We start from the raw sequence: 26,552 nt of genomic DNA, 5'->3' as shown, positions 1-26,552 counted from the left end.
GACCAGCTGGCTCTGCAGGCCCTTCTTGCTGACCTGCATCGCCCGTTCCAGCTCCCTCTCCTCGTCGCGCAGCCTCGCCCGCTCGTACTGCAGCCGCTTCTCCTGCCGCCGCTTCTCCTCCGCCACCGCCCGCTCGCGCTCCTCGAGCGCCCGCTCCCGCTTGCGGCGCTCCTCGCGCGCCTTCTTCCGCGCAGCGTCGTCTTCGTCATCGTCGTCCCCCTCGCCTGCCGCAGCCTCGGGCGGCGGGAGACCTTGGATGTACCCCTCGATGAACGGGTCGCGCACCGACGGGTGCAGCGAGATGTACCGGATGTCGGAGAGCACCTGCGGCGGCAGGTGCGAGACGGCGGTGTGCCGGTGCAGCGCGGAGGGCGGGACCGACTCGAGCAGCTTCTTCAGGTCGGCCTTTAGCGTCGCCTGCGGCAGCTTCAGCCGGTTGATGTGCTCGCGGTACCACCGCTCGCGGTCCTTGTCGGACAACCCGGGGTCCCGCATCGGGGGTTCCTTCTTGTACTTGCGCCGGAACTCGGGCCAGTACAGCTTCGGCGTCGCCTTCTCCTGCAGGAACGCCAGGTAGGGTATCCGCGGGTCCTTCTTCTCCTCCCGCGCCCGCCGCTCCTTGAGCTCCTGGATCTTGGCGCGCGACCACTCCTCCCAGACCTCCCTGCGCGCTTTGGTGGTGGGCAGCACGGTGTACCGCGCGTCGTCGAAGATCTTGCCTTCCTCGAGCAGCTTCTCCCAGGGGCTGTAGGGGTTGATGTTGAAGTCGTTGAGCAGGTCCTTGAAGAGCTCGCGCGCGTCCTCGTCCGACAGCGGAAGCCCTTCGTCCCCTTCCTCCCAGGCTTCGCCCCCGCCGCCCTCGCCCATCTCGGCGTCCTCGTATTCGGCGCCCATGGCGGCGAGCTGCGCGGCGATATCCGCCTCGGTGAACTCGGCCGGTCCGTCGTCCGCGGCTGGCTCTTCCGTCCGTTGGCGTTTCGCGCCGCGGTCTTCCTGGTCGTTTCCATCTGCGTCTCCAACCTCCTCGTCGTCCGTCACTTCGACCTCTTCGTACTCGGAGCTGTCGTAGTCGTGCGCAGCCTCGGCGCGCTGTTCCTCGCCCGCGGCCGGCGCTGTTGTAGACTGGGCTGTGCCTTCTGCTTCTCCGTTCCGGGGCTGCTCCTCCGGCGCTTTCCCCTCGGCCTTCTGTCGGATGCGCGCCTGGTCGAGCTCGAGGATCGCGGGCATGAGCTTCTCGGGAATGCGCCAATAGCTGGCATTCTTGACCGGGTTGTAGACGAATCGACGGCCGTACTTGGTGTAGACGAGGATCCAGGGCTCGCAGCCTGGAATGGCCACCTTGGACCGCGGCTTGTCGACGGGCTGCGGGCGCGGGCGGGACTGAGAGGCGCCCCGGGCGCCGGGGCCGAATCCTCCGCGCTGGGCGTGCTGATGCTGGCCATATTGGGCCATGAAAGCGTTCGCAACAGCTGGATCGGATAGGTTTATGGGCGGCAACGTCTGATGCTGCACGAAGCTGCTCATGGCAGGCGGGTACATCGACGGCGGAGCTGGCGAGGCAACGCCCGGGCGCTTGTAGGTCGACTCCTTCGTCTCGGCATTGTAGTAGTACGTGTGTCCTGTCGGCGCCTTGTGCTCGGTCCATCCAGGCGGCAGAGGCGGCAGAGCCGAGGACGAGGGCTGGTAGGTCGACTTGACCATGGTGTGTATCGTGGTGAGACGGGCAATGCTGACGCGAGGTTGGTGAACATGATGCGCGCGTGTCGCCAGCCACAGATGCGCGATGAGGCCTGTGCAGTGGAGAGCCGTTGGGCTGGTGGGTCACTGCCAGAACTTGCTTTGCAAGGTAGGTATTTTACGTACGATCTTACGTACGATTACTGAAATTCTGTAAGGTTTGTAATGTTTTCCTCCTGTGCGGGATCTCGATTTCATCGGAATGCAGATGCACGCCCCGCCCCGCTAAAAATGCTCCGGTTGGCAACTCGGTAACAAAATAGGAAATTGCAACCTTACCTACTCATCCAGATGGCACTTCCGGGGGGGGCGGGACCTCCTGGCACTCTCAGCAGCTCGCCTCCCAACCTGGAAGCTCCAGACCGGGCTTTGGACGAAGCTGCAAAACAGCCATCTCTCATCCGTATGGTGTCTTACAGGTAGTTACCGCTTTTGGCCGCTTTTGTTGGGTCCCTTGTGTGTTCTCCCCCACCACTATCCTGCCCCCCCACACTGCCCCCGGCCTGCATCACACCCCAGCTCGATGCTCTCTGCGCAGCAACTGTGCGGCATAATCTCGGCATCAACAATGTGGCCAACAGCATTATGCAGCTCGGGTTCAAGAGAATGCATCTATCCAAAGCTTCAACGCCAATTTTCCAGCAGTTGGGGCGGCTGAGCAGACAGATGAGCAAGTCAGCCCCTTGCCCGCAGCGTTCAGGTATCTCAGGGACCGCCAGCTGCTGGTGTGAGGCGTGGCGCGGATAGATCGGGCCCTGAAACCAGCAGCGCCATGTTGTGGTACACTACACTTCAGCAGCTCTTCATGATGGTTACCGTCGCATTGCTTTCGCTGTGCCTGGTTGAAAGCTCTTTCCATTCGGTCAGCAGAATCACACTGCCACGTGGAGGCGCCGCTGTCTTGCAGAAAAACGCCTTCCAGGTTGTCTAATCTTCTTGAAACGCAGTGCCCCTGTGCCAATAAAGCAGGGGGATCCCCAGTGTTGGGTATCAACCTGTACACTGTATCTTTCAGCAGATCCCGAGAGACGCCTGTTCATCCTCCCGTCCGTTCCACAGCTTGGGGGCCGAGCCTTATTGAGGGTCGGAGCCGAAGATCCTTCCACTCGACCAGTGAACTATGGGAGAGATGATGCCCCAGCGTATATTTGTACCTGATAGGCTGATTGTACCTACAGCTACCTATTTAGTCGTCGTCGAACGCGATATCTCGTCACAAATTAGGATCCAATGCCAGTCTGCATCAACGCCGGCAAGCAAACCCAGGCTTGGTGTTCTTTCCACCCATTCAATTGGCAGCAAGCGCCAGATATCGCCCGTAATTGACCTCGAATAGAACAACTAGGAGAAGAGAGAAGTCCTTCATGTGATCATATCCCCGTGTACGCCCCCGCCGCCCTGAACCCAATTACCATCTGAACCGAGCCTACGGTTAAGACGACGTTTCCGTAACCACAAGCAACCCTATGAGCAACTCGTCCGTAATTGCTCGTCGTCTCGATCACCGCACCAGAGCGAAATCCGCCGGAAGTAACCCGACGAGCTGTTCCGCCACCGCGATTGGCACCAGTAGCTGTCGGAGGGCTTTGTGTCGTTGCAGAAGGTGACGCAGCAACTTTGTGACTTGTCTTCGAGCCAGATGTAGCTCGTGGCGTTGAACGGAAGGTTGATGAAGCCCTCGTCCGAGTAGATGGGGGTGAAGTTGCCCTTCATGTAAGGCTTTTCCCAAGCCTGGAAGGCGAAGCCGTGCTTGAAGACGGAGGGATCCGTCTGGTTGTTGAGGAACGAGACGGTTGCCGTGGGGGCGCTTGATGTCGAGGATGAACTTGTAGTGGTTGTCCTCGTCGGAGTGCTGCTGCTGCTGCTGCTGCTGCTCGCGCTGTTAGCTGGAGCGGCCACGAACCGTTCGGGCACACGCTTCGGCCGGTACTTGCCTGCTACCGCTTGAGGCTGCTGATGACACCGCTGCCGGCGAGCTCTCGCTAGCGTCCGACGACCTCTGTCTCGCTGCCACCGCCCCGCCGACGCCGCCGCCGACTGCGGCGGCTACCACCGCGACGCCAAGGATGGCAGCAAGGATGATGAAGACACGCCTTGGGAGACCGCAGAGCCGCTTGTTTTCCTGCCCTGGATCGGTGCCGACAAACGTCCGGTCGTCACCACCGCTGCCTGGGAAGGATTGCCAGGGCACGGAGCCGTCCGGGCTCACGGCGCTACTGAGGTGTTCGGTGCCCATCCCCCCTGGTTGCTGCTGCCCCGGGAGGGGAGCCCATGCGGGCGGCTCTTCGTGCGGCAGCTTCGGCGCATTATCGAACTGGGCTGGATATTTGTCTGAGGCCTGGTAGAGCCGCGCTTGCGTTGCTTCTGGTGAGGAATCCGGCGCGACTTCAGGAAGACGGCTGTGCTCCTGCGGAACATACACCTCGGGGAGGTGTTCATCTGGCGGTAACCCCATGTCGACTGATCTCTGGTCACTGGCTTTCCCAGGGCGCTTTTTTCTTCTTCTCGACAACCCCAGGGAATGGCTTGGCTGGCACGGGATGGAGAAGCAGCTCAGGTTGATATTTAGCCATGGCGCAGGGCTGGGAAGTGGGACTTCTCCGCAGATCAGCCCCCCAGTTCGTGCACTTAAGCATCGGTCATGATGTGGGCCAGCAGGGCCTTGGCGTAAGACGGCGCAAAGTTTAGGTTCTCTCGCTTGAAGTCATCGTCCGGTCGGCCAGTCTGGTTCAGGAAAGCAGCGCGCTCCCCAACCCCCGAGCTGTGCAGCTAGGGTTGCACAGGGACTGCTTCGCCGCAACCATAAAAACCAGCAGTGCACGCTGATTTGCTCCCTCGCTGGCGGTCATTTCCCAGTTCCCACAGAAGTCTCGGGAACAGGCCACTCAGCCTCAAGCGCACCTTCACTGCGCTCCATACTGTGAAGTCATCAACACCGGGCGGAGAAACGTTGCGACTCTGGGCTTCGCAGGGCTTGTTGTCGGTAGGGCTGAGGAACTTTTTGATGGCCCCATTCGTGCGAACATCCCTAACCGAGGTCCAAGACGGAGGTTCCCAGGGGGCGAGTGTGAGTGTATGGACACTTTCACCAACCTGAAGTTTCAGTTGCCCCTCTCCCCAGCTTGGTAGTGCAGTGCACACGTCTCGGAGGCGATGGTGTCTCGGAGGCGATGGTGGGCTGGCACAGGTCGGGTCCACGCAGAGTTTGTTATTTGTCCGACTCGAGGAAATTCTGCCGTTTCAACAGGGAATGCTGCGCCGATCGGCGACTGGCGCAGACTGCTTAAAAAAGCTCCCAACAGCCTGGCGCCAAGCATGGCCGCGGCAGAGCAATCTCCATCGCTCACGATTGGCGTCCACTCCCCTTCAGACAACACGTGGGTACCCCGGCCTGGATTTTCTGGTGTGGCCAACCCAAATTCAACGTCGGTTGGCAAGGCACACCGATGGCGCACCTCTTCCATCCTACCAAACAGGACCGGGACTCGATCGAGGGGAGAGATCGTCTTCTTTCGATCTTGCTGCAATGTTTGCCGTCCGCATTGAGGAAACCATTTCGCCAGCACACTCTAGTGTAATACCTGGTAGCTCAGGTACCTGCTTCATCGCTTCCCAACAATTCAAGTCTATGTACCCAATTCATACTTCAATGCAATCTGTCCCTGTTGCCAATCAATCTCAAACCTGGAATTGACTTGGTTCGAATTGATTTGATTGCCAAGACCTCGTACAAGCTAGCGCCTCGCAAGATGCCGATGCCGCCCAGGCTAGCCCCGCCTAGCCCAGCCAGCCACCACAGCCACCAACAACCCCTGTTTTTCCCCACTCTTTAGGCTTGGTGTGCAGACTGGAGCTCGTCACAGAGTCGAAGAGAGGAGGGAACATCTTGACTTGAACTGAGCCAACCGATAAGAGCCGAAAACAAAAAAAAAAAAAAAAAAAAAAAAAAAAAAAAAAAAAAAAAAGCCGGATAGTTGAAAGGGTTAGAGATACCTATATATAGCCAATGACGAGAGTTCGCAACCATACCTGGCTTAATTGACTTGCTAGGAGCCATGACCTGCTTTACTTGGACCTTGGACGGAGAGGGTGTGTCGAGGCGCAGTATGGAGTACTCCGTATCCGTACATTCCCGTACCTTCCACCTCACGTCCAGAGTACCCGGTAGGGTAGTTCTCAGGTATGGTATCGGAACTTAGTTATTCCGCACGGGCATCCCTGTACGGATTGCACTGACGCTGTGAACCCAGACAAAGGGAACTTGAGAACAAGGCAGTACAAGGCAGCACAGTTACATCGATGTAAGGTAAGGTACCTAAGGTTACGTAAGGTAGGTACCGAGGTAAGGTACCATAGCGCGCAGAGGGGGGTAGCCGACATCGTCTCCACTACCATTTTACAGAGCCAAGATGTCTCAGCTCTAAGACCCTCGTACGATTGACTTACACCCAAAATGCTTTTCTAACCAAAATGGTCCTTTAGCAATAGGGCTATTTTTCTTCAAAGTATAACTTCTAAAGTAAATCAATCTTTCAATAAAAATAGTCTCTAAGCTAGAAGATAATCTTTAAAAAATTTTGTATATAGGTAAAAATCTAAATATTTTACCTTTTTTCTTTCTTTACAATGTAACTTACATTGTAATTTACAGTGTAACTTACACTACGGCTTCCACTACGGCTTACACTACGGCTTACACTACGGCTTAGAAGTCTGAAAAAGTTGACTACGACGTTGATTTGAACCAGTAACCTCTCAATTACATAGTCGACCTACGTACCACTGTACTACTGATCATTGCTTTCGGCGTTGGATCTCTACTCTATATACCGGCCGCATCCTGCACTCTGTGTGTGCCGGCCACATCCTGCGCACTCTGTGTATGCCGGCCTCATCCTGCGCACTCTGTGTGCCGGCCGCATCCTGAACTCTGTGTATGCCGGCCGCATCCTGCGCACTCTGTGTGCCGGCCACATCCTACACTCTAAGTATACCGGCATCTTGTACCCTACTTACAAGGAAAATGATCTTAGGAAGAAAATAGGCTTGAAATAGAAGACAGTCTTTTATATAGAAATAGGGCTCCAAGTGAAAATAGTGCCTTAGTGCCAGATATCTAAAGCTGGAGATCTATATAGGGATAATTTCATAGTCAAGTCGTTCTTCTACTTAAGGTAATATATTGGAATCTAATGATTGTAAGCGAGCGATAGACACTACCACCGTTTTGTCCACGGAACATAGGCTTGGCGCCTACAAACCCTCTCTCATCTGGAAAACGGTAGTGGAGACCATGTCGACTACCCCCCCTGGCGCGCTATGGTAGTCAAGAATCAAGTTCTGATGGGTCTGGCAAGCTCGTCTTCGTACCGCAGTATGTCAAGCCCTACGCAAGCAAGCACATGGGCGAGCAAAAAGAATCTGGCGAGCAAAAAGCATCCAGCGAGCGAAAAGAATCCGGCTTCACGTAAAACATCTGGCCACTGGTCATCAGAGTGCTGTGTGTGGCCTTCCGGGCCTTGGCCAGGTAACGCTGTTCACCCCAACGCCTTCTTGCGTCGCTCCTCTTCTGGCCGTTGGCCTACCTAACCTGTACGGAGGACTCCGTACAATAATCCGTACCGCACGGGATCTACGGGGTCTCTCCGCGGCAGGGGTTCTGCGTCCCGCCGTCATTGTCATACGATCTGATAATTCACCGCCCCTGACAGTCGCCAGCATCGACGTCCGCTCATCGGAGAAGCCAGCAAACCTGGTGCCCCAGAGGCAGGCTGATTGGTTGCTTGGGCATAGCGGGCAGGGGTTGCTGGCTCCCGGACCCACCGATTCCATCTTATCTGATCCCAAGATAATTCCGGACGCCCGCTCCGGACCCGCCCGATCCTTGGAAAATTGCAACAGCGAAACAGCGCATCATCGCCCAGTTACCCCACCACGCCGTGTCCTGCTGATGAGAAGCGCGCGCTCGTCTCTGGCACGCGGAGGTTTCGGTCGCAACGTGGAACACCGAAAAATTCTCTCACTCATCCCCACCGGCCGGGCGTTCGAATCCTCGACACCTGCCGCATGGTACCCTCTTCAGGGCTCCTTTTGCGGGCTCCTTTTGCGGGCTCCTCTTGCGGGTCGTCTGATGGACGGGCGGGTGCGGATGAGCTGCGAACGACAGGGGACCCGCAATGCGGTCACCGCGTCCACGCAGGCAAAGCAGGCAGAGCAGCCGCCGTCGATTCCACCCCTGCACACGCAATGGGCGAACGTTCGGACTTGTATCATAATGGCGCCAGCCGCCGCCCTCGCTTGCGCTCGCTTCGCCCTCTCACGTCCTCCCCCCACATCGTCCGATCGGTCGGATATTTTTCATGTTCCTCTTCCCTGCCCTTCCCTTCCAGCGGGCTTCGCGCTTCGCTCCCGCGACCCCTTCCGGTTACGTCAACTTGCCATCTTTGACGTCCACTTGTCCCACCGAAATACTGACAGCGTACTCGTCCCAGTGCCATCGCCGCCTGGGCACGCTACAGCTTGTTTGATACGTCGCTGTTAAGCTGGTCACCTTTTGCCCCCGGGGCCTACTACCGCCTGGTATCCCCGGGCCGAAAGCGGCGCTCGCCATGTCGTCCCGCAGCGCCAACGACACGGGAGCTGCGCAGCCAGCAGCTCGCAACGGCATGCCTGACGGCGATACAGCTCCCCGGTTGGTGAATGGCCTGGGTGACGATGACGCCGCCGCCCGACGCTTCCCGAAGAGCCCCTATCTACGGCCCGCAGACCCCGAGTCGGTGCTCGACCTGGTCTGCGTCGGCTTCGGCCCGGCAAGCGTGGCCATTGCCGTCGCGCTCCATGATGCGCTCGAAGCTGGCGAGCTGGTGCACGCTCCACGGGTTCTGTTCCTCGAGAAACAGGCCCGGTTCGCGTGGCACGCCGGCATGCTGCTGCCTGGCGCCAAGATGCAGATTTCCTTCCTCAAGGATCTCGCCTCCCTGCGGAACCCGCGGTCAAACTTCACGTTCCTCAATTTCCTCCACAAGAACGACAGGCTGGTGGACTTTATCAACTTGAACACCTTCCTGCCGGCACGTGCCGAGTACGAAGACTACCTCCGGTGGTGCGCTCGGCATTTCGACGACGTCGTCCGATATCACAGCCAAGTCCTCTCCGTTTCGCCCGTCTCGGATGAAAGGCCCTGCCAGATGTTCACTGTAACCTCTCGCAACGCCAAGACGGGGGCAACCACGACCTACCGAGCGCGGCACGTCGTGGTCGCCATCGGCGGCCAGCCTTCCATTCCAAGGCCCTTTCCCACACAGCACCCCCGGGTCATCCACTCGTCCCAATACGCCCAGATGGTGCCCAAGATCCTGGCTGACAACTCGGCACCGTGCCGTGTGGCCATCATTGGCGCTGGCCAGAGCGCCGCCGAGATCTTCAACAATGTCCAGGCCCTGTTCCCGAACAGCAAGACGTACCTAGTCATGCGGTCCGAGTTTCTCAGGCCGAGCGACGATTCGCCATTGTCAGTGCTGCTGTGCTGTGCAGCACGGCTTTCTGCTCGTAAACAGGGGTAGAAGAACAAAAATAAGAAAGCTAACGTGTATGTATTGCAGCGTCAACTCCATCTTCAACCCCGAGTTCGTCGACACCATCTACCCCAAGCCCTCGGCCTACCGCGCGAACCTGCTCGCGGACGCCCGCGCCACCAATTACGGCGTTGTCCGGCTAGAGCTGATCGAGCACCTGTATGAGGCCATGTATCACCAGAAACGGGTTCTCGGCCCGGATGAGACGAAGTGGCCGCACCGCATCCTGGCCGGGCGGGACGTCGTTGGTGTTCAAGAGATGCCCGACGGGGTCATCCGCCTGAAGGTTGCGCCCCTCCCCGTCCCCGGCGTGCCGGACGGGCCGCTGTTGGAGCAGGAGGCTCTGGACGTCGATCTCGTCATCTGTGCGACCGGGTACAAGAGAACTGCCCACCTTGACATGCTGAAAGACACGTGGCGTCTTCTTCCTGCCGTGGATAGCGGCGCCAGTGAGGTTGCGGCCCAGAGGAATGACAGATGGCTTGTGGAAACTGCGGAGGGCGACGGTTTCCGCACCCGCCTGATGGAAGTCGGCCGCGATTACGGAGTGAAGTTTTCGGCCGGCGCCGTGGCGCCTGGATCTGGCATCTGGCTGCAGGGCTGCTGCGAGGCAACTCATGGTGTAAGTGGACACCCCTCTCTGCGCCGGGAAACCACAGTTACACGCGCTGAACTGTTCTGCAGTTGAGTGACACCCTTCTCTCGATCTTGTCGACGCGTTCTGGGGAGATGGTTCAGTCGATCTTTGGAGCGCCGGCGCAGGGAAAGTGATTGTGGAACCGCATGTAGCATGAGGCTTTGCTCTCTTCTCGCAAACAGCGTCCGGATGCATCTCTAAAAAGCCATGTTTGGTCTTCGCGCCGCAGCTGCGCACTTCGTAAAACAGCAGCAATAACTACCTAGTGTAAATTTACTGCATCATGGAGGCCACACAAACCTGTGAGTGAGTGGGGTTGTAGACATGTGCTTTGTGAATCCCGTAAGCCCACACCAGCTTCAGTGTGGGGGTGGCGGAGGTTTCGTCCAAACTCCACAAGCCTCCCGCTGCAACCCGCTTGAAGCGGCTTAGGCCGAAGATCGGATGTGGTGTGGCCCACCCTTCTTTGGCCCCTTCGGCCGAGATTTCCCCTCGATGACCGAGCCGTAGGATGGGCGAGGATGGGGGTGCATATGCCCTCTCAGAGCAACAACGTCACGCTATGACTAACGATGGGTTGGATTTGGAGAGGGGCGGTTGACCGCCAAGCTTCGCTCAAGTCTTGACTGAGGGGTGAGAGCTCCGGGATTCGACGTCGCTTGCCCGATCTCTTCCGGTATGTCCCAGTGAGGATATTCGAGCTTAAGCTAATGTTATGACCAGGCAGTGGGCACCGGGTACCTCTACGGTCCGCATGTAGATTCGAAACTAGGCCATGGGCCCCTGGCTCACGACGTATTGTTGGCAGGCACCTCCATTCTACGCATTCTGTTTCCGACTCCCCACGACTGCTGCCCACCTTAAATTTTGCGCTTCCCACGCAGAGCCAGCCACAGTCAAGCTCATATCCGGACATCCAATTCTCATGCCTAAAAGTGGGGGCAGCTTCCAGTCTGCACAGAGCGGGACTTGGGCGAGCTTACAGACACTAACTGGAGCAAAAGCAAAAGCATGCTCAGCTGCCCGTCTCGGGGTACCTGAGGTCACGCACTCCCCCTGATACCAAACCTACAAATGACTTCCAAGGTGTATGTACAGCCTTCACCTCTGAGTATCAGACAATACTCTGCTCGCCTCCAAACCCACTTAGCTGACCAAATACCAGCAACGAGAAACAAATCACTTTCCCCTAACTTGCTTTGCCATCCCCTTTCACCAAATAAGGGCGGTGTTTTTGAGTGTTAAGCTGCCCTTCCATCCTCGCGGGCTGGGCACCAGGAGCATGCAGAAACGCCCATCAGCTGGCAAGGAGATCAAATTCAAGTTGATGGTTGTTAGGGGATGCGAAGACAGAGAGAGGGAGTGACGCTAGGTCTCTAACAGTGAGTTGGGCGAGTTCCTAGAATCCACACAACCCAACAGAGGTCACACCAACTGACACGTTCCCTTCTTTTCCAAGTCTTAAAAATGGGCAGCATCATGCAGAGTGCAGCCCCTGGAACGGATGGCGCTTTGTCCATCGTCAACTATCCGGCGACACGACTCCAGGGGCCCGGCCTGCTTCACATGCTCGTTCAACACAACCCGCAAGCGAAACACCCTGCCATCGACTTCCTGGCGCCAGGCGGCGAGCGAGTCCAGCTCTCATACGCCGAGCTTCATCGTGCGTCCGAGGCTCTGGCACTCAGGATCTCGGCTCTTGCTGGGCTGCAGGAAGACTCGGGACTGTTTGTCGTGCCGGTGCTTGTGCCGCAAGGCCCAGGGCTTTACATCACGCTGCTGGCCATCCTGAAAGCCGGCGGGGCCTTTTGCCCCATGAACTTGGATGTGCCCCTCGAACGGGCCAAGTTCATCCTGGATGATGTGTCCGCGAAAGTCGTCATTACCACCTCTGAGTTCGCGGCGAGGCTCCCCGCGGATGGCCGAAGTTTGTTGATCATCGACAGCGAACCGCTGGAGGAGCCGCCGGCAATGGCGACGAAGCACAGAGAACCCAAACCGACCGATCTGGCATACGTCATGTACACGTCCGGTTCGACCGGGACGCCGAAAGGCGTGGGGATATCGCACGACGCCGCCACCCAAAGCCTGCTCGCCCACGACCGCCACATCCCCCCGTTCTCGCGGTTCCTGCAGTTCGCCGCCCCGACCTTCGACGTCTCGGTATTCGAGATCTTCTTCACCTTGTTCAGGGGCAGCACGCTCGTGAGCTGCGCCCGCTCCGCATTGCTCAACGACCTGCCGGCGGTGATCCGCCAGATGGAGGTGGACGCGTGCGAGCTGACGCCGAGCGTGGCTGGAAGTCTGCTCCGCAAGCGCGAGAATGCCCCCGGTCTGCGGTTGCTGCTCACCATCGGGGAGATGCTGACGCAACCGGTCATTGAAGAATTTGGCGGCGGCGGCGACGACGAGAGACCAAGCATGCTCTGGGGAATGTACGGCCCGACCGAGGCAGCCATCCACTGCACCCTGCAGCCTGCCTTCGCCCGCGACTCGCCTGTTGGCAACATCGGCATTCCACTTGATACCGTCTCGGCGTTTATCCTGGCGATTCCGGAGGATGGCAATGCCGGTCACGAACTCAAGGTTTTGCCTCGCGGAGAGATTGGCGAGCTGGCTGTCGGAGGTTATCAATTGGCCGACGGCTATCTGAACCGGCCCGAACAGACCGGTGCAGCCTTCATCGACAGCCCGTATGGCCGCCTGTACCGGACGGGCGACAAAGCCAGGATGCTCCCGGACGGAACCCTGGAGTGTCTGGGCCGCATTGCTGACGGTCAAGTCAAGCTCCGGGGCCAACGGATGGAGCTGGGCGAGGTCGAGCACGCTGCCCTGAGGACCGAGGGTTGTCACAGTGCCGTGGCTGCCGTGACGGAGGCAACGCTCGTGCTCTTCTGTGCCGTGGACGAGGCCGGGGAAGGGGATATCTCTGCGTCCATCATGGACTCATGCAGACGTTGGCTTCCGGGGTTCATGCTTCCTGGTGATATCGTGGTAGTCGAGGAGTTTCCGCGTCTGGCATCCGGAAAGATCGATCGAAAACGCCTGGTCGCTGAGTATCGAGCCCGCGGACCTGGATTGCCACAGACCGTTAGCTACAAGGACGACCTCGAACAACGACTTTGCGACCTCTCCAGCGAATGCCTGGGAGTGACAGTCAACCCGCACCAGGAGCTTTCCAGCTGCGGTCTGGACTCACTCAGCGCTATCAAACTCGCGTCGGCTCTCAGGGACGCGGGATTCCCCGTTAGCGTTGTAGAGCTCTTGGAAGCTCGAACGATCTCCGGCTTGCGTTCTCGGCTACGCTCAGCCAGTGAGGCTCGGGTCTTGGAGCCGATACACCAGCTAACGGATTCTCTGGACTTCGACGTCTCAGATATCGTGGCGAGTCACCCAGCTCTTTCAGCATACGCTCAACGTATCGAGTGTGTCATTCCCTGCACTCCCCTACAAGCGTCTATGCTCGCCGAGACCATGGCCGAGCCGCAGGCGTACTGCAACTGGGTCGAGCTGCACTTCGCTGGCTCTCACACAACTGAAAGTATCCGGCGCTGTTTTTCGCAGCTCGCAAAAGCCAACGAGATTTTGCGCACCGGCTTCGTGCACCACAAGGGACAGTTCCTGCAGGTTATCTTCGAGGCATTTGCCCAGTCAAACTTCTCCACCACCCGCTGCAGGGTGAACGAGTTCAAAATGCAGGACGACTCAGATTTCCTTCGCCCCTTTCGAGTCCTGGTAGACCCAATTGCAGAAGCAAGCGGAACGACTGTTGTCGTTCAGCTCCATCATGCTGTGTACGACGGCTGGTCTCTGGACCTGATGCTCCTGGACCTGGGCCAGCTCGTCCGCGGCGAGGAGCCGCCACATCGCGCCCAATTTCGCGAGGTCGCCGCTTTTTATTCCTCCATGGCGTTCAGGGACAGTTGTGATGCTGCACGAGAGTTCTGGGCCGGAACCCTCCTTGGCTACCAGCCGGCAGCATTGCCTGTTCTCAACCCGGAGGTCACACATTCCTCCGTCGTCCTGTCAACCACGGCGCCTCTGAAGATCAATCCCCGAGCCGTCAAGGCTGCTCTACAACAAATCGACTGTGGACCCCAGACGGTTTTTCAGGCCGCACTCGTTTGGCTTTGGGCTTCCATGCTCGGCAGCCAGGACGTGGTTGTCGGCTCCATCCAGTCCGGAAGGTCGTTACCGATCTCGCACATTGAGGGCATTCTTGGGCCATGCATTGCTGCCGTGCCTCTCCGGACTGATCTTTCTCAGATGCGGACCATCAAGGACCTCCTTCTCAGCGTCCACGCAGGGAACAGAGCAGCTCTTGCAGCCAGTGTTCTGCCCCTGTCCGAGATCAAACGCTCAGCGGGGATTCGTCCAGCGCAGGCAGTCTACGATGTTCTCTTCATTTACCAAGAGTCTCTGTACAGCAGGGATCAGAGCGACAATACCGTCAGACTTGTTGCCCAGCGAGATTACCTGGAGACAAAACTCCTGGTCGAAGTCGAGCCACGTGAGGAGGACCTTCGGTGTCGATTCACTTTCCACGCGAACGTCTTCCCAGAGAGCGTTGTACAAATCATGGCAGATTCAATCGAGCCTCTGGTACGCTACATCTTAGACAATTTGAATTCCGAACTTGGTTCAATGCTCGGAGCCTTCCCTCAACAGTTCCTTTCCATCTTCAACCCCCATCCCACGACGTTCTCCGGCGTTTCGGACCTCGCACGGGCAGTCGAGCAGGTGGCCGCCGCGTCCCCTGACAAGGATGCGGTGTGCTTCGCGGACCGGATCTCGGACGACACTACCACGACAACCACCATTACATTTGCCGAGCTCAACAGCACTGCCGACCGGATCGGCTGGCATCTCGGTCAACTGGGTGTCCGGGAGGGGGAGGTCGTTGCTATCATCATGGAGAAATCAGTTCGGCTGTATACCAGCATCTTGGCAACCTTGAAGGCTGGGGCCGCGTACCTCCCGCTTTTACCAAGCACTCCGGTTGCTCGGATCGAAACGATGCTCCGGCATGCAGAAGTCCGGTTCTGCCTCGTTGACACCGCGGCGAAAGAAACGTTGGAGGAGCGGGTGGGATGCATTTTCATCGACGTTCAGCAGCTCAATATCCACGCGCTCCCAGCTTTAAGCATCAAGCCGAAACCCAACCCCGACCGACTGGCCTACATTATCTACACCTCTGGCAGTACCGGCGTGCCCAAGGGCGTCTGCGTCACGCAGCGCAACATGATGAGCAACCTCGATGTCCTCTCACGGATCTACCCGGTCAAGCACGACTCCAGGTTGCTGCAGTCCTGCTCACAAGCCTTCGACGTCTCCGTGTTCGAGATTTTCTTCGCCTGGAGCCAGGGCATGTGCCTCTGCTCCGCCACAAACGATACGCTCTTCGAGGACCTGGAGAGGGCAATTCGCAAACTCGGAGTCACTCACCTCAGCATGACGCCGACGGTGGCCTCCCTGGTTGACCCGGCGAAAGTTCCCCACGTCGAGTTCCTCGTCACTGCCGGCGAGGCTATGACCGAAGCTGTTGCTCGGAAGTGGGCCGGCAAGCTCTATCAGGGCTATGGGCCGTCGGAGACGACCAATATCTGCAGCGTCAAGAGAATGGACGCCGATCAGACCATTCAGCATCTTGGCTGGACATTCGACAATACCTCGGCTTTCATCCTGGAAAGGGATGGCATGCAGCCCGTTCCTTTCGGTTGCCTGGGAGAGTTGTGCTTTGGTGGGGACCAGGTGGCTCAGGGGTATCTCAACATGGAGGAGCTGACCGCAGCGAAGTTTATCCACCATCCGACCCTCGGCCGAGTCTACCGGTCCGGAGACCTCGGACGCATGCTCCCCGACGGTTCACTGATTTTCGCTGGCCGGGTGGATGAGCAGGTCAAAATCCGAGGGCAACGCGTCGAGCTCAGCGAAATCACCGAGGCCATCAGACAGTCCGAGCATGCAATTGATTGCGCCAGCTTGTTTCTTCACAGGGATGAGCTTTCACAAGGCCAGATCATCTCATTTCTAGTGCCAAAGCAACGGCAGTCGACCGAGTTTAAGGTACTCGATCTCAACGAAGAGCTCATCGAAGATGTCCGGGCGTTGTATCGCTCCCTCGATTCTCAGCTCCCGGCTTACATGGTCCCTTCGACCATCGTGCCTATCTCCTCTCTTCCGATGACAGCCTCGGGCAAGTTGGACAGGGCCCGCCTGACGCAGGTTTTCAAGCAACTGGGGAATGATTCCCTAGCAATCCTCAGCCACGGCGCCGAGTTAATCACAGATGACGGAGAATGGTCCCCCGTCGAAACGCAGATTGCCGAAGCGGTATCACGGGCTCTGCATGTCGGCCAGAAGGATGTCCGGAGATGGACGCCCTTAACCGCCCTGGGGCTGGATTCAATCTCGGCTATCGAGTTAGCCAGACAGCTTCAGATGGGGCTTGGCAGGCGGTTCCCCATCTCACTCATCCTCCAGAACCCAAGCATCGCCAAACTCGCACGGATGATTCCCAATGTGGGCATCTCAGAACCTGGCAAGTTCCAAGCGGTCACAGATTTGTTGCCAAAGACCCTTGTTGAGAAACTCCGTCAACGGCTGGAGATGCTCGGGAAAACCTTCACCTCGATCTTGCCCTGCACGCCCTTGCAGGAAGCAATGCTGGCGACTTCTTCCGGCAAGGGCCGGTACCTCAATCGCATGCTCTTCCGCGTCAACGGAGACTTGGCGAGGCTAAAGCAAGCGTGGAACGCCATGTGCGCCCGCCACGACATACTGCGCACGTGCTTCGTGACCTCGGACGACGCGGCATGGCCGATCCTGCAGGTTGTGCTCGCACAATGGCAGCCTGCCTGGCACGATATTGATGCCTCCTCCTCCTCCGGCATCGAGGAGTGCATCTCCCGGCACGCTCAAGGTGTGCCCGAGGCACTCGATTCGCTCGAGCCCGCCGTCTCGTTCGCCGTCATTGCAGAAAGCGAAGCTGTTTACCTGTCCTTCGTGTGCCACCATGCCCTCTATGACGGCGTGGCGATCGAGCGGCTCTTGTTTGAAGTCGAACAGCATGTGAATGGTTTCTCGCTGCCGCCGCCTCCGTCTTACGAGCATTTTCTTCTCCAGTCTATGGACTTGCCGGCGTCTACCGACCAGTTCTGGTCCCAACATCTGGCAGGGTACGAGCCGAAACTGGTGACCAACTTGCATTCTGATCTTGCCGAGGCGGCGTCTCGGGCGTCGAGCTCGGAGTTGGGAATTCCGCTGTCGCAAATCAGAACTCGACTGAAGGAGCTCGGTGTTTCATTGCTCGGGCTTTGCCAATCGGCGTGGGCAACCGCTCTTGGGCGTCTCTTCCAAACGGACGATGTCTGCTTTGGGAGCGTTGTCAATGGCCGGTCCGTGCCAGTGGAGGGCATCGACCAGCTTGTGGCACCATGCTTCAACACGATTCCAATCCGCATGGACCTCTCGGGCTGCCGGCGGAACCTCGACTTGATGAAGGCGTTTCAAAGTCTGAACATCGAGCTCATGGCATACCAGTTCACTCCCCTCCGACGCATCCAGCAGCGTGGCGGCCGGCGTTACTTCGATACTCTGTTGCTCTTGCAACAGCCACCTCGGGCTCTCGATCAATCTCTTTGGTCCCTCGAGAAGGACGACGGAGAGATGGATGTAAGTATGCCTCGAATCATTGGCAACCGCTGGACAGGCCGCTGACAGTGCTGTGCTAGCTTCCGCTCGTCTGTGAAGTTGTACCTGATACCCACATAGACCAACTTAGCATCAAAATTCACACCTTACCAAGGTTCGTCTTTTGGCTCGTAGTCCAGCAGACCGTCGCTGACTCCTGATGCAGTCAACCACTTCCCACCGGGATTGTCGATCTCGTGTTAGACTTATTTCGTGATGCCATCCAAAACTGCCTTCGGTTTCCGGGCTCCCACGCAGGCCGTGAAGACCTTCCTCAAGGGCTTGCTGAGAGGTTGAACTTGGTGCATCTACCCCGCCTGGATGGCAACACTGCTGCACCTGAGGCCCCTGACAGCGACAGCGAGGCCTGGACTCCCACGGAGCAATCTATTCGGACAGCTTTTGCTACACTCTCATCATACCAGCCGGAGCAGATCCGGCGGCACACAACGATGTACCAACTCGGCTTGGACAGCATCAGTGCGGTACGGATTGCCTCCATGCTCCGAGAGGTCGGTCTTCGAGTTGCTGCGAGCGATGTCATCGAGCACCCCACCTGTGAAAAACTTGCCCGACTCATTGACACCGGTTCTCATCGCTTGCGTGCCAAAGTAGCGTACGACGTCGCCAAATTCCAGGCTCAGGTCCTCTCACAGGTCTTGGCCCAGGGGATAAACCTGGAAGCTGTCGAGGCTGTGATTCCCTGCACTCCGCTGCAGTCATCCATGATGGCGCAGTTCATCAGGTCGGGCGGCCGCGACTACTTCAATCACATCGATTTTGAGCTGGCAGATGGCATAAGCGCAGCAGCCCTGGAGGACGCGTGGAAGGCTGTGGTGGTCGCGCATCCAATCCTGCGAACAACAATCGTGCCGGTAGAACACGACGATTGCGAGTTTGCTCTCGTGCAGTACCAACCGGCCAAGATCAGTCCAGGGCTGGCCATCATTCCTGAAGAGATGGGCGGCACGTTCGATCTCGAAGCTTGGCGTGCACAGGCTTGCCGGACAGCGGCTGAGAAGCCTGATTCGCCGCCGTGGTCCGTCGTCATCGCTCATGGAGAAAGGCAACTAACGATGCACCTGGCTATCCATCACGTCATCTACGATGCCCACTCCCTGCAGGTGGTTCTGAACGACTTATCAAAGGCAGCGGCCGGCTTGACACTCTCTCCAGCGCCTGCGACTGAGGAAGTGGTTGGGGACATTCTAGGCCAGGTCTCCACAGCAGCCGAAAGCTCCGCAGAATTCTGGAAGAAGCACGCAGAGGGCGTCGTCATCAACGGCTTCCCCGTTATGACCTCCCTGCGGCAGCCGTCACGCGGTATCCTGGCCGAGTCGAGTACGAGTAGCATTTCCTTGGCCGACCTCGAACGGGCTGCATCGAACTCTGGATACACTGTTCAAGTGATCCTGCAAGCAGCTTGGACACGGGTCCTGTCGGCTTATCTCGGCGAAGACGCTGTTGTCTTTGGAGTCGTTTTGTCCGGTCGAAACACAGAAACCACTCGGAACGCCGTCTTCCCCTGCATCACCACCTTGCCTGTGATATCAGCTAACAACGACTCTAACCGCATCCTGCTGACGCAGATGCTGGAGTACAATGCCGGGCTCTTCTCACAACAACACCAATCTCTCACGCGCATACAACGGTGGCTCAAGTGTCCGGATGCAAAGCTCTTTGACACTCTGCTGGTGTACCAAAAGCTCGATCACGGCACGCCGGTGAACAGGCCATGGAGGGTGACGCACGAAAGCGCCAGCGCCGAGTACCCTGTGTCGGTTGAAGTCGAGCCCGGGAAGGATGGTCAGCTCGGGTACCGAATCACCTTCTTTAGCGATGTGCTGGACAAGGAGCAGGGGCTTCTCCTGCTTCAGCAATTCGACGCCGCAGTCCAACATCTCGCGCTTGAGCCCCGCGGCCGTGAATCAGACCTTTTCACATCCCGCCCTGACCTCTTCTCGGTCCTCCCGCCTGAAACGCCGGAGATACCGACCAAAACGAAGTTCCTTCATCAGTTCGTGGAAGTCCAGGCGCACAAGACACCTCATGCTATTGCGCTCCATTTCGTGAGCAGCTTCGAAGGCGAAGCCCCCGTCGGGCGAATGTGGACGTACAAGGAGCTCAACGAAAGTGGGAACAGGGTGGCTCGCATTTTGCAACCCCTCGTTGAAACTGGGGCTGTCGTTGCCGTCTACTTTGACAAGTGCCCTGAGGCCTATTTCTGCATCCTGGGCATCCTCAAGGCCGGCTGTGCCTTTGTCGCTTTGGACCCAGGAGCCCCCAAGTCGAGGAACGAGTTCATCCTCCAAGATTCCAACGCCTCAGTTCTGGTCACCACCAAGGCGAAGGAGGACAGCCTCCCCTTTAGGGTCTCGGTACCTGTTGTCGGCGTTGACGCAACACTCTTGGAGGCTTGCGACGCGGATGCTCCGACGCTCACTCGGCCACTGGAACCTGTCGATGTCTGCTACTGCCTCTACACCTCGGGAACCACGGGAACACCCAAGGGGTGCCAGATCACACACGACAACGCAGTCCAGTGCATGCTTGCCTTCCAACACATCTTTGCGGGCCATTGGAGTGCGGACTCGAAGTGGTTGCAGTTCGCGTCACTACACTTCGACGTGTCCGTCCTGGAGCAGTATTGGAGCTGGTCCGTGGGCATCACTCTGGTGGCCGCCCCTCGCGATTTGATCCTCGAAGACCTCGCAGGCACCATCTCCCGCCTGGACATTACCCACATCGACCTGACGCCCAGCCTCGCCAGATTGCTGCATCCGGATGACGTTCCCAGTCTCTGCAGGGGCGTCTTCATCACCGGCGGCGAGTCGCTCAAGCAGGAGATCCTGGACGCCTGGGGCTCCAAGAGGGTCATCTACAATTTCTACGGCCCCACCGAGGCGACCATCGGCGTCACTGTCTATCCCCGGGTGCCCACGACCGGCCGGGCGTCCAACATCGGCAGGCAGTTCATCAACGTTGGGTCGTACGTGTTGAAGCCCGGAACGGAGGAGCCGGTCCTGCGAGGAGGCGTGGGCGAGCTATGCGTCTCCGGACGGCTGGTCGGCAAGGGCTATCTCAAGCGCGACGGTCTCACGTCCGAGAAGTTCCCGACCCTGGCGCGCTTCGGGGAGCGCGTCTACCGCACCGGAGACCTGGTGCGCGTTCTCCACGACGGCTGTTTTGATTTTCTTGGGAGAGCCGACGATCAGGTCAAGCTCCGCGGTCAGCGCCTCGAGATCGGCGAGATCAACCACGCCATCCGAAAAGGAGTTGCCTCGGTCAAGGATGTCGCCACTCTCGTGGTGCGCAACGAAGCGCAGCAGAAGGATTTCCTGGTTTCGTTCATCGTGGCCGATGGCAAGCGGACACGTCCGGAGAAGGGCGACCGGCTGCAACTTGTTGAGGGCCCGGAAGCGGAAGAGCTCTGCAAATGTGCGAGAGATGCCTGCCGCTCCAGGCTGCCGGGGTACATGGTCCCGACCTACGTGCTGCAGCTGCCGTTCATCCCACTGTCGGCGAACAACAAGGCTGAGCTCAAGGAACTGCGCCGGTTCTTCCTGTCCCTAGGGCAAGACAAGCTGGTCTCCTTGTCACCTGCTGTCGGGAGGTCCGACGGGATCCTTGACGCCATCGAAATGAAGGTCTCCGAAGTGGCCGCGAAGATGCAAGCCATTGACGCCCGCTCGATCACCGCGGAGTCGAACATCTTCGAGTTAGGCATCGACTCGGTTTCAGTCCTGCGCTTCTCCCGCGCCCTCAAAAAGGAGGGATTCGCGCAAGCCAGCCCATCGTTGATCCTGCGCCATCCCCTCATTCGAGACTTGGCACGCGCCCTGAAGGAGCAGCGCGTGGCCTCCAGGCCGGACTTGGTGGCGGCAGCACGGCAGTACGTGCAAGCCTGTGCTCACAAACATCGGTCGCACGTCTGCAGGGAACTGGGTATCACACCGGCCGAGGTGGAGTATATCGCGCCGTGCTCGCCGCTGCAGCAGGGGATGATCTCGAGGTCGGCAAACGAGAACGCCTACTTCAACACCTTTCGCTTTATCCTCGACCCAGGCGTATCACCTGAGAGACTGCGCGCGGCATTCCAGCGAGCCGTTGACGGGCTGCCTATCCTCCGAACCAAGTTCGTTAGCACGACCGACGGCTTCGTTCAAGTTGCGCTGAGGAAGCTCGCCGTCCCTTGGTCGGAGACGTCGCTCGATACCGAGACGGGTGCTGAGGAAGTGGTTCAAACTACGAAGACGACTTGGATTGCTCGGAACTGGGGGGTTGTTGTCGGTCAACCATGGGAGGTTGTGCTCATGAACGGAAAGGAAGAAAGGACCCTCGTTGTTCACATTTTCCATGGTCTCTACGACGCGAACAGTTTTGCATTGCTCTTGGACCGGATTGCCGCCGAGTACACCGCAATGGACAGTGGTTCCCGGGAGAACATCGTCTCTCCCCCGGCGCCGTCCTTTCTGGAAGCCTTGTGTCACGGGCCGTTGCAGGACTTCCGCAGTGCCGCGTCATTCTGGGCAGACCATCTTGCTGGCACTACCCCCTTCCAACCTGTCCCAACCCATTCCACCAACACGTCCGCAGCCGTCAGCAGGCGAACGCTCCGGTTCGAGAGTCTCGACAAGCTGAGGGCCTCCCTTGCCGTCACCCATCAAGCGTTGGTGCAGGCTGCCTGGGTTAGCGTTCTGGCGCGGCAGCATGCCGCCGACCCGACAATCGGCATTATCGTCTCGGGGCGCAACATCGAGCTGGATGGTGCCGAGAGGGTCGTGGGTCCCCTCTTCAACACGCTACCATTCCATGCTCGTATTTCTGGGAAGGCAGGGTCAACATGGGCTGATCTGATACGTCAATGCCACCAGTACAGCACCGCCGTCCTTGCCTTTCAGCATGTCCCGCTACGGGATGTGCAGAGGTGGTGCTCAGGCGGCAAGCCCCTGTTCGACACTCTCTTCTCCTTCCAGCGCGAGGAACAATCTGTGACCCAACACAGAGGCTTGTGGCAGGTCGTCGAGTCGGAGCCCAACCCTGACTATCCGCTGGCGTTGGAAGCTACCCTGGATTCTGACAACTCCTTGCACCTGCTACTTGTGGCACGGCAGGAGAGGTATGGACCCAATGAGCTGTCAAGCATGATGGACCAGGTGGAACATGCACTAGGTAGCATGGCCGAGAATCCAGGCAATGCTATTGCGTGCTCCCCGAAGAGGATATCACCTGGGGAGATGGACAGGCACGCGATTGCAGAGAGCCGTGATACTACCGGATTCCCGGAAACCCGGCACCTGTCCGTCAACGGCCACCCTGAGCCAGGCTTCACATGGACGGAGGAGGCTCTCGCCATTCGGAGCGAAATGGCTGCCCTTGCTGCCGTCAACCCAGAATCCGTCACCGAGACGACCCCGCTGTTCGGCCTCGGCCTCGACAGCATTGACATCATCAAGCTTGCTGCGCGGCTCAGGAAACGTGGGATTGAGATCAAACCCAGCGAGCTGATGCAAGGCCAGACCATACAAGACATAGTGCAACATCTCGACGCCCGCGGCAGCAACATCGGAAGCCTTGACAAAAGGGGACGTCCAAGGGCCAGCGCCATCTCCGAGGCCACTTCTGCCCTGCGCCAACATGTGGTCGGACGGGTCGAGCTTGCTGAAACTGCCATCGTGCTCCCGGCGACTCCTCTCCAAGAGTCGATGATCACCGAGATGATCGAATCGGATTTCCAACGCTACTTCAACCACGACATCCTGGAGCTCGCACCGACTGTTGACCTGCACAAGTTGAAAGACGCATGGAAGGCCGTGATTGCTGGCTCACCGATCTTGAGAACCCGGTTCCTGTCGGTCGAAGACCCATCCCTCAAGGCTTGCTACTGCCAAGTCATCGAGGACGAACCAGCAGTGCACATGAGCGATGTTCTCCTGGATAGTCGTGCGGAACTGGAAAAGGTCTGCGAGGGGGCCACCCTCAGAGCTCAAAAGGGAGCAGGGAGTTCCGATCTGCTGCAGCTAGCCTTCGTGAGCGTGGGGAGCGATCGGTTCTTGGTCTTGTCCATCGCCCACGCTCTGTATGACGGATGGTCCCTCGGGCTAATCCACCAGGCTGTTCAGGAAGCATACGAAGGCCGTTTCCAGCCTCCAAGCATGGAGAGCTATCTCAGGCAGGTCGAGGACAAGCTCTTCCCCGAGGCCCCCGATGCTTCCGCGTTCTGGTCCGGGTACCTGCAGGGCGCGGCGCCAACGGTGTTCCCTGAGCACGAAGTCGATTCGAGGGAAAAGCGCGCGACCTATCGAGCTGAACTAACCTCTTCATTCCCCACACCGGAGATTGTGTCCTTCTGCAAGACAAACGCTGTGACCTTGCAGACCTTGGGGCAAGCATGCTGGGCTGCTGCGCTGGCCGCGAGGCATGGCTCCTTGGACGTCACTTTCGGGGTGGTCCTCTCGTGCCGGGACACGGAGGAAATGGAGAAACTCGTGTTCCCCACCATGAACACGGTCCCGGTGAGGAGCGTTTTGCACGGCACCATCTCGTCCTGGTTGCGGTACATGCAGGACAACGCGACCGGCTTGCTTCAATACCAGAACTTTCCGCTGCGGGAAGCTTTGAAGCTTGCGCGGGCCAACGGACCGCTGTTCAACACCCTCTTCGTCCAGCAGCGAACTTTTTCGTCGTCCTTCCAGCATGGCCGTGAGAATTGGATGAAGTCGGTTGGCGGGTCGTCGGCCGTGGAATACCCCATGTGCGTGGAGATGGAGATGACGGAGAACGGGCTGGTCTGGAGGATCGCCCTCGGGATCAGCCAAGATGCCGCGACCCGTATTCTGAAGCAACTCGACCAGCTCCTCGCGTATTTTGTGCGGTTTCCAGCTGCCGAAGTTGTCGAGTTCTGGGGGAAATGGGTCTCGATTTGCGGGCAGCCGCCGGTGTTGCTTCGGAGCGCAGACGACATTTTGACTACGTCGCACACACATGAACCAGGGGACGGGGGGCAAGAAGCTTGGTCCCCCTTGGAGGAAGTTATCCGAGATGTGTTGGGTGAGGTCTCCGGCGTACCTGCGGCGACGATCCGGAGGAGCAATAACATCTACCACCTCGGCCTCGACTCCATCAGCGCCATCAAGGTGGGATCACTTCTGCGGAAGAAGGGGATAGCCGTTCGGGTCCGCGACATGCTCAAGGCCGGCTCTATCACTGACATAGCTCGGCTCGTCACGGACGCTCAGCTAAGACCTTCGCCGACGGAGACAGCAATCGACGGAACTGAGGGCACCCGAGGATCTGAAGTTCCCGAGGGTCTCGACCTCCCGGCCACGCTGCGGCAACACGGAATTGATCGGTCTGCAGTTGAGAAAGTGCTGCCTGCGTCACCCATGCAGGTGCACATGCTCTCGGTGTGGCAGAACACCCAGGGCAAGGTGTTCTGCCCCAGCTTCTGCCTCAAACTCTCCTGTCAGTGTGACATCCACGCGATCGACAGGGCGTGGAAGGCCCTGGTGGCCGAGACACCGATCCTAAGAACCATCTTCCTCTCAACGAACTCCCGGTCGACTCCGATCCTGCAAGTTGTCCTCCGGCCGTCCACACTCAGCCCAGGCCACTCGTCCCCGGACGGCGCAACCTGGCACAGCAGGACCACAGACAACTGGTCTCAACCATACAACACCCTGCGCGCCGAGAAAGACGGCGATGGCACCTGGAAGCTGCGACTGCGCATCCACCACGCCCTGTACGACGCGGTCAGCCTGCCAGCCATCATGCACCGATTTGCCGCTCTCTGCGCCACCCACCCAGCCGAAACCTCGTCGACCAGCGCCGTCGTCAACTGGCATGACGCCCTGTTCGCGCGCTGGGCAGCGGACCACCACCGAGCCTCCAGAAAACAGTTCTGGACCGAGCATCTCGCCGGAGCCGAGTCCTCCTTCCCAATGCTCGGATCTCAACCTACGCCACCAGACAAGCCCCAGTCCCGCGTCAGCCATGTCGCCCACGCCGCCCTGCAAGGCATCCCTGACCTCGCCGCCCGCTGCAAGGCGAACGGCGTCAGCCTCCAAGCGCTTTTCTTCGCCGCTTACGCAGACTTCCTGGCCAACGCGACGGTCGAGAGCGGCAGGCCGCGGCCGCAGCGCGTCGTGTTTGGGGTCTACCTGGCCAACCGGGCCGGGCTGGAGCTGGACGAGGCAGCGGGGGCGGGAGCGGCTGCTTACTACTACCCCTTCCTCCGACTGGTGCCGCTACGGGTGGTGGTGCCGGGGAGCAGCGGGGACGGTGCTGGCAATCTGGACGATGTGGCTGCCGCGATACAGCAAGACTTGCACGCCATTTCGTCGCCTGTCAATGTGGAGGTCGGGTTGTGGGAGGTCAAGGACTGGACGGGGATTACGGTCGATTCGTTCGTCAATTTCCTTGGCGTCTCAGGGGCTGATCCTCGAAGTAGCACGCAAGGGGATGTCCGGCTGGAGTGGGTGGGGGAGCCGACGGTAGACGACGCAGAGCTTCCAGCTACGCCAGGCCGGGAGGGTGATGCGTTTGAGGAGGAGCGCCACGCGCGCGAAATTGCCAGCAACCCTGTGAGGGACGCGTTTCCGGTGAGTTGCCTTTGTGCACATCGTCATATGAGCATTTCTGACCGCATGGGCAGGACGCCGTTGATGTTGAGGTTTCTGTAGAAGGCGAGGCCATGACTATCGGTGTCTTTGGCTCCAGCCAGAGACTGGGCAGCGACGGAGCGACATGGGTCATTGACCAGATTGTCAAGGGATTGAATGTTGTAAATTAGCTGACTGGGTCGTCGGTCCCATTGATTCGTGATTCTTTCGGTCACCGCGGTCTCTGACTGCGTGGGGATCGTGGACACACGTATGCCGATGCCTCATTAACTCCCGCGGCGCTTCCAGTCT

At 58.6% G+C, this 26,552-nt stretch overlaps 4 protein-coding genes across 4 annotated transcripts; 2 read left to right on the top strand and 2 right to left on the bottom strand.

The window, feature by feature from the left end:
• Positions 1-3: 3 nt before the first annotated feature.
• On the bottom strand, positions 4-1,662 carry THITE_2034747 (uncharacterized protein; the record flags this gene model as incomplete). Its single annotated transcript, XM_003650057.1, has 1 exon — positions 4-1,662. A coding segment is annotated over one exon (1,659 nt), but the record flags the coding sequence as incomplete, so codon positions are not given.
• A 1,475-nt stretch (positions 1,663-3,137) lies between these two features.
• On the bottom strand, positions 3,138-4,367 carry THITE_2109370 (uncharacterized protein). The gene is made up of 2 exons (XM_003650056.1): positions 3,672-4,367; positions 3,138-3,607 (listed from the first exon to the last, which is right to left on the bottom strand). Exons 1-2 carry the CDS (start codon positions 4,190-4,192, stop codon positions 3,202-3,204), a joined length of 927 nt encoding a protein of 308 aa, XP_003650104.1. The 5' UTR covers positions 4,193-4,367; the 3' UTR covers positions 3,138-3,201.
• Positions 4,368-8,228: 3,861 nt separating this feature from the next.
• THITE_2109366 (uncharacterized protein) lies at positions 8,229-10,251 on the top strand. Its single transcript, XM_003650055.1, has 3 exons — positions 8,229-9,247; positions 9,339-9,933; positions 9,996-10,251. The coding sequence occupies exons 1-3, from the start codon at positions 8,346-8,348 to the stop codon at positions 10,080-10,082; spliced, it is 1,584 nt and encodes a 527-aa protein (XP_003650103.1). The 5' UTR covers positions 8,229-8,345; the 3' UTR covers positions 10,083-10,251.
• Positions 10,252-11,427: 1,176 nt separating this feature from the next.
• Positions 11,428-26,537, top strand: THITE_62324 (non-ribosomal peptide synthetase; the record flags this gene model as incomplete). Its single annotated transcript, XM_003650054.1, has 5 exons — positions 11,428-17,622; positions 17,682-17,755; positions 17,807-25,625; positions 25,686-26,240; positions 26,294-26,537. The coding sequence occupies 5 exons, from the start codon at positions 11,428-11,430 to the stop codon at positions 26,429-26,431; spliced, it is 14,781 nt and encodes a 4,926-aa protein (XP_003650102.1). The 3' UTR covers positions 26,432-26,537.
• Between the last annotated feature and the right edge of the window lie 15 nt (positions 26,538-26,552).

This window comes from Thermothielavioides terrestris, chromosome 1 (genome assembly GCF_000226115.1).
Source record: "Thermothielavioides terrestris NRRL 8126 chromosome 1, complete sequence".
NCBI classification, from domain to species: domain Eukaryota; kingdom Fungi; phylum Ascomycota; class Sordariomycetes; order Sordariales; family Chaetomiaceae; genus Thermothielavioides; species Thermothielavioides terrestris.
Note: the sequence above shows the minus strand (reverse complement) of the source record. Positions and strands in the feature narration are given on the sequence as shown.

Excerpts from the sequence above, each read along its gene's own strand:
- THITE_2109370 (XM_003650056.1), bottom strand. The coding sequence starts at position 4,192 with ATGGGGTTACCGCCAGATGAACACCTCCCCGAGGTGTATGTTCCGCAG. Across the intron at positions 3,608-3,671 it reads GCAGCCTCAAGCGGTAGCAG|CAGCAGCAGCAGCAGCAGCA; the intron begins GCAAGTACCGGC and ends CAGCGCGAGCAG.
- THITE_2109366 (XM_003650055.1), top strand. The coding sequence starts at position 8,346 with ATGTCGTCCCGCAGCGCCAACGACACGGGAGCTGCGCAGCCAGCAGCT. Across the intron at positions 9,248-9,338 it reads CCGAGCGACGATTCGCCATT|CGTCAACTCCATCTTCAACC; the intron begins GTCAGTGCTGCT and ends TATGTATTGCAG. Across the intron at positions 9,934-9,995 it reads GCTGCGAGGCAACTCATGGT|TTGAGTGACACCCTTCTCTC; the intron begins GTAAGTGGACAC and ends ACTGTTCTGCAG.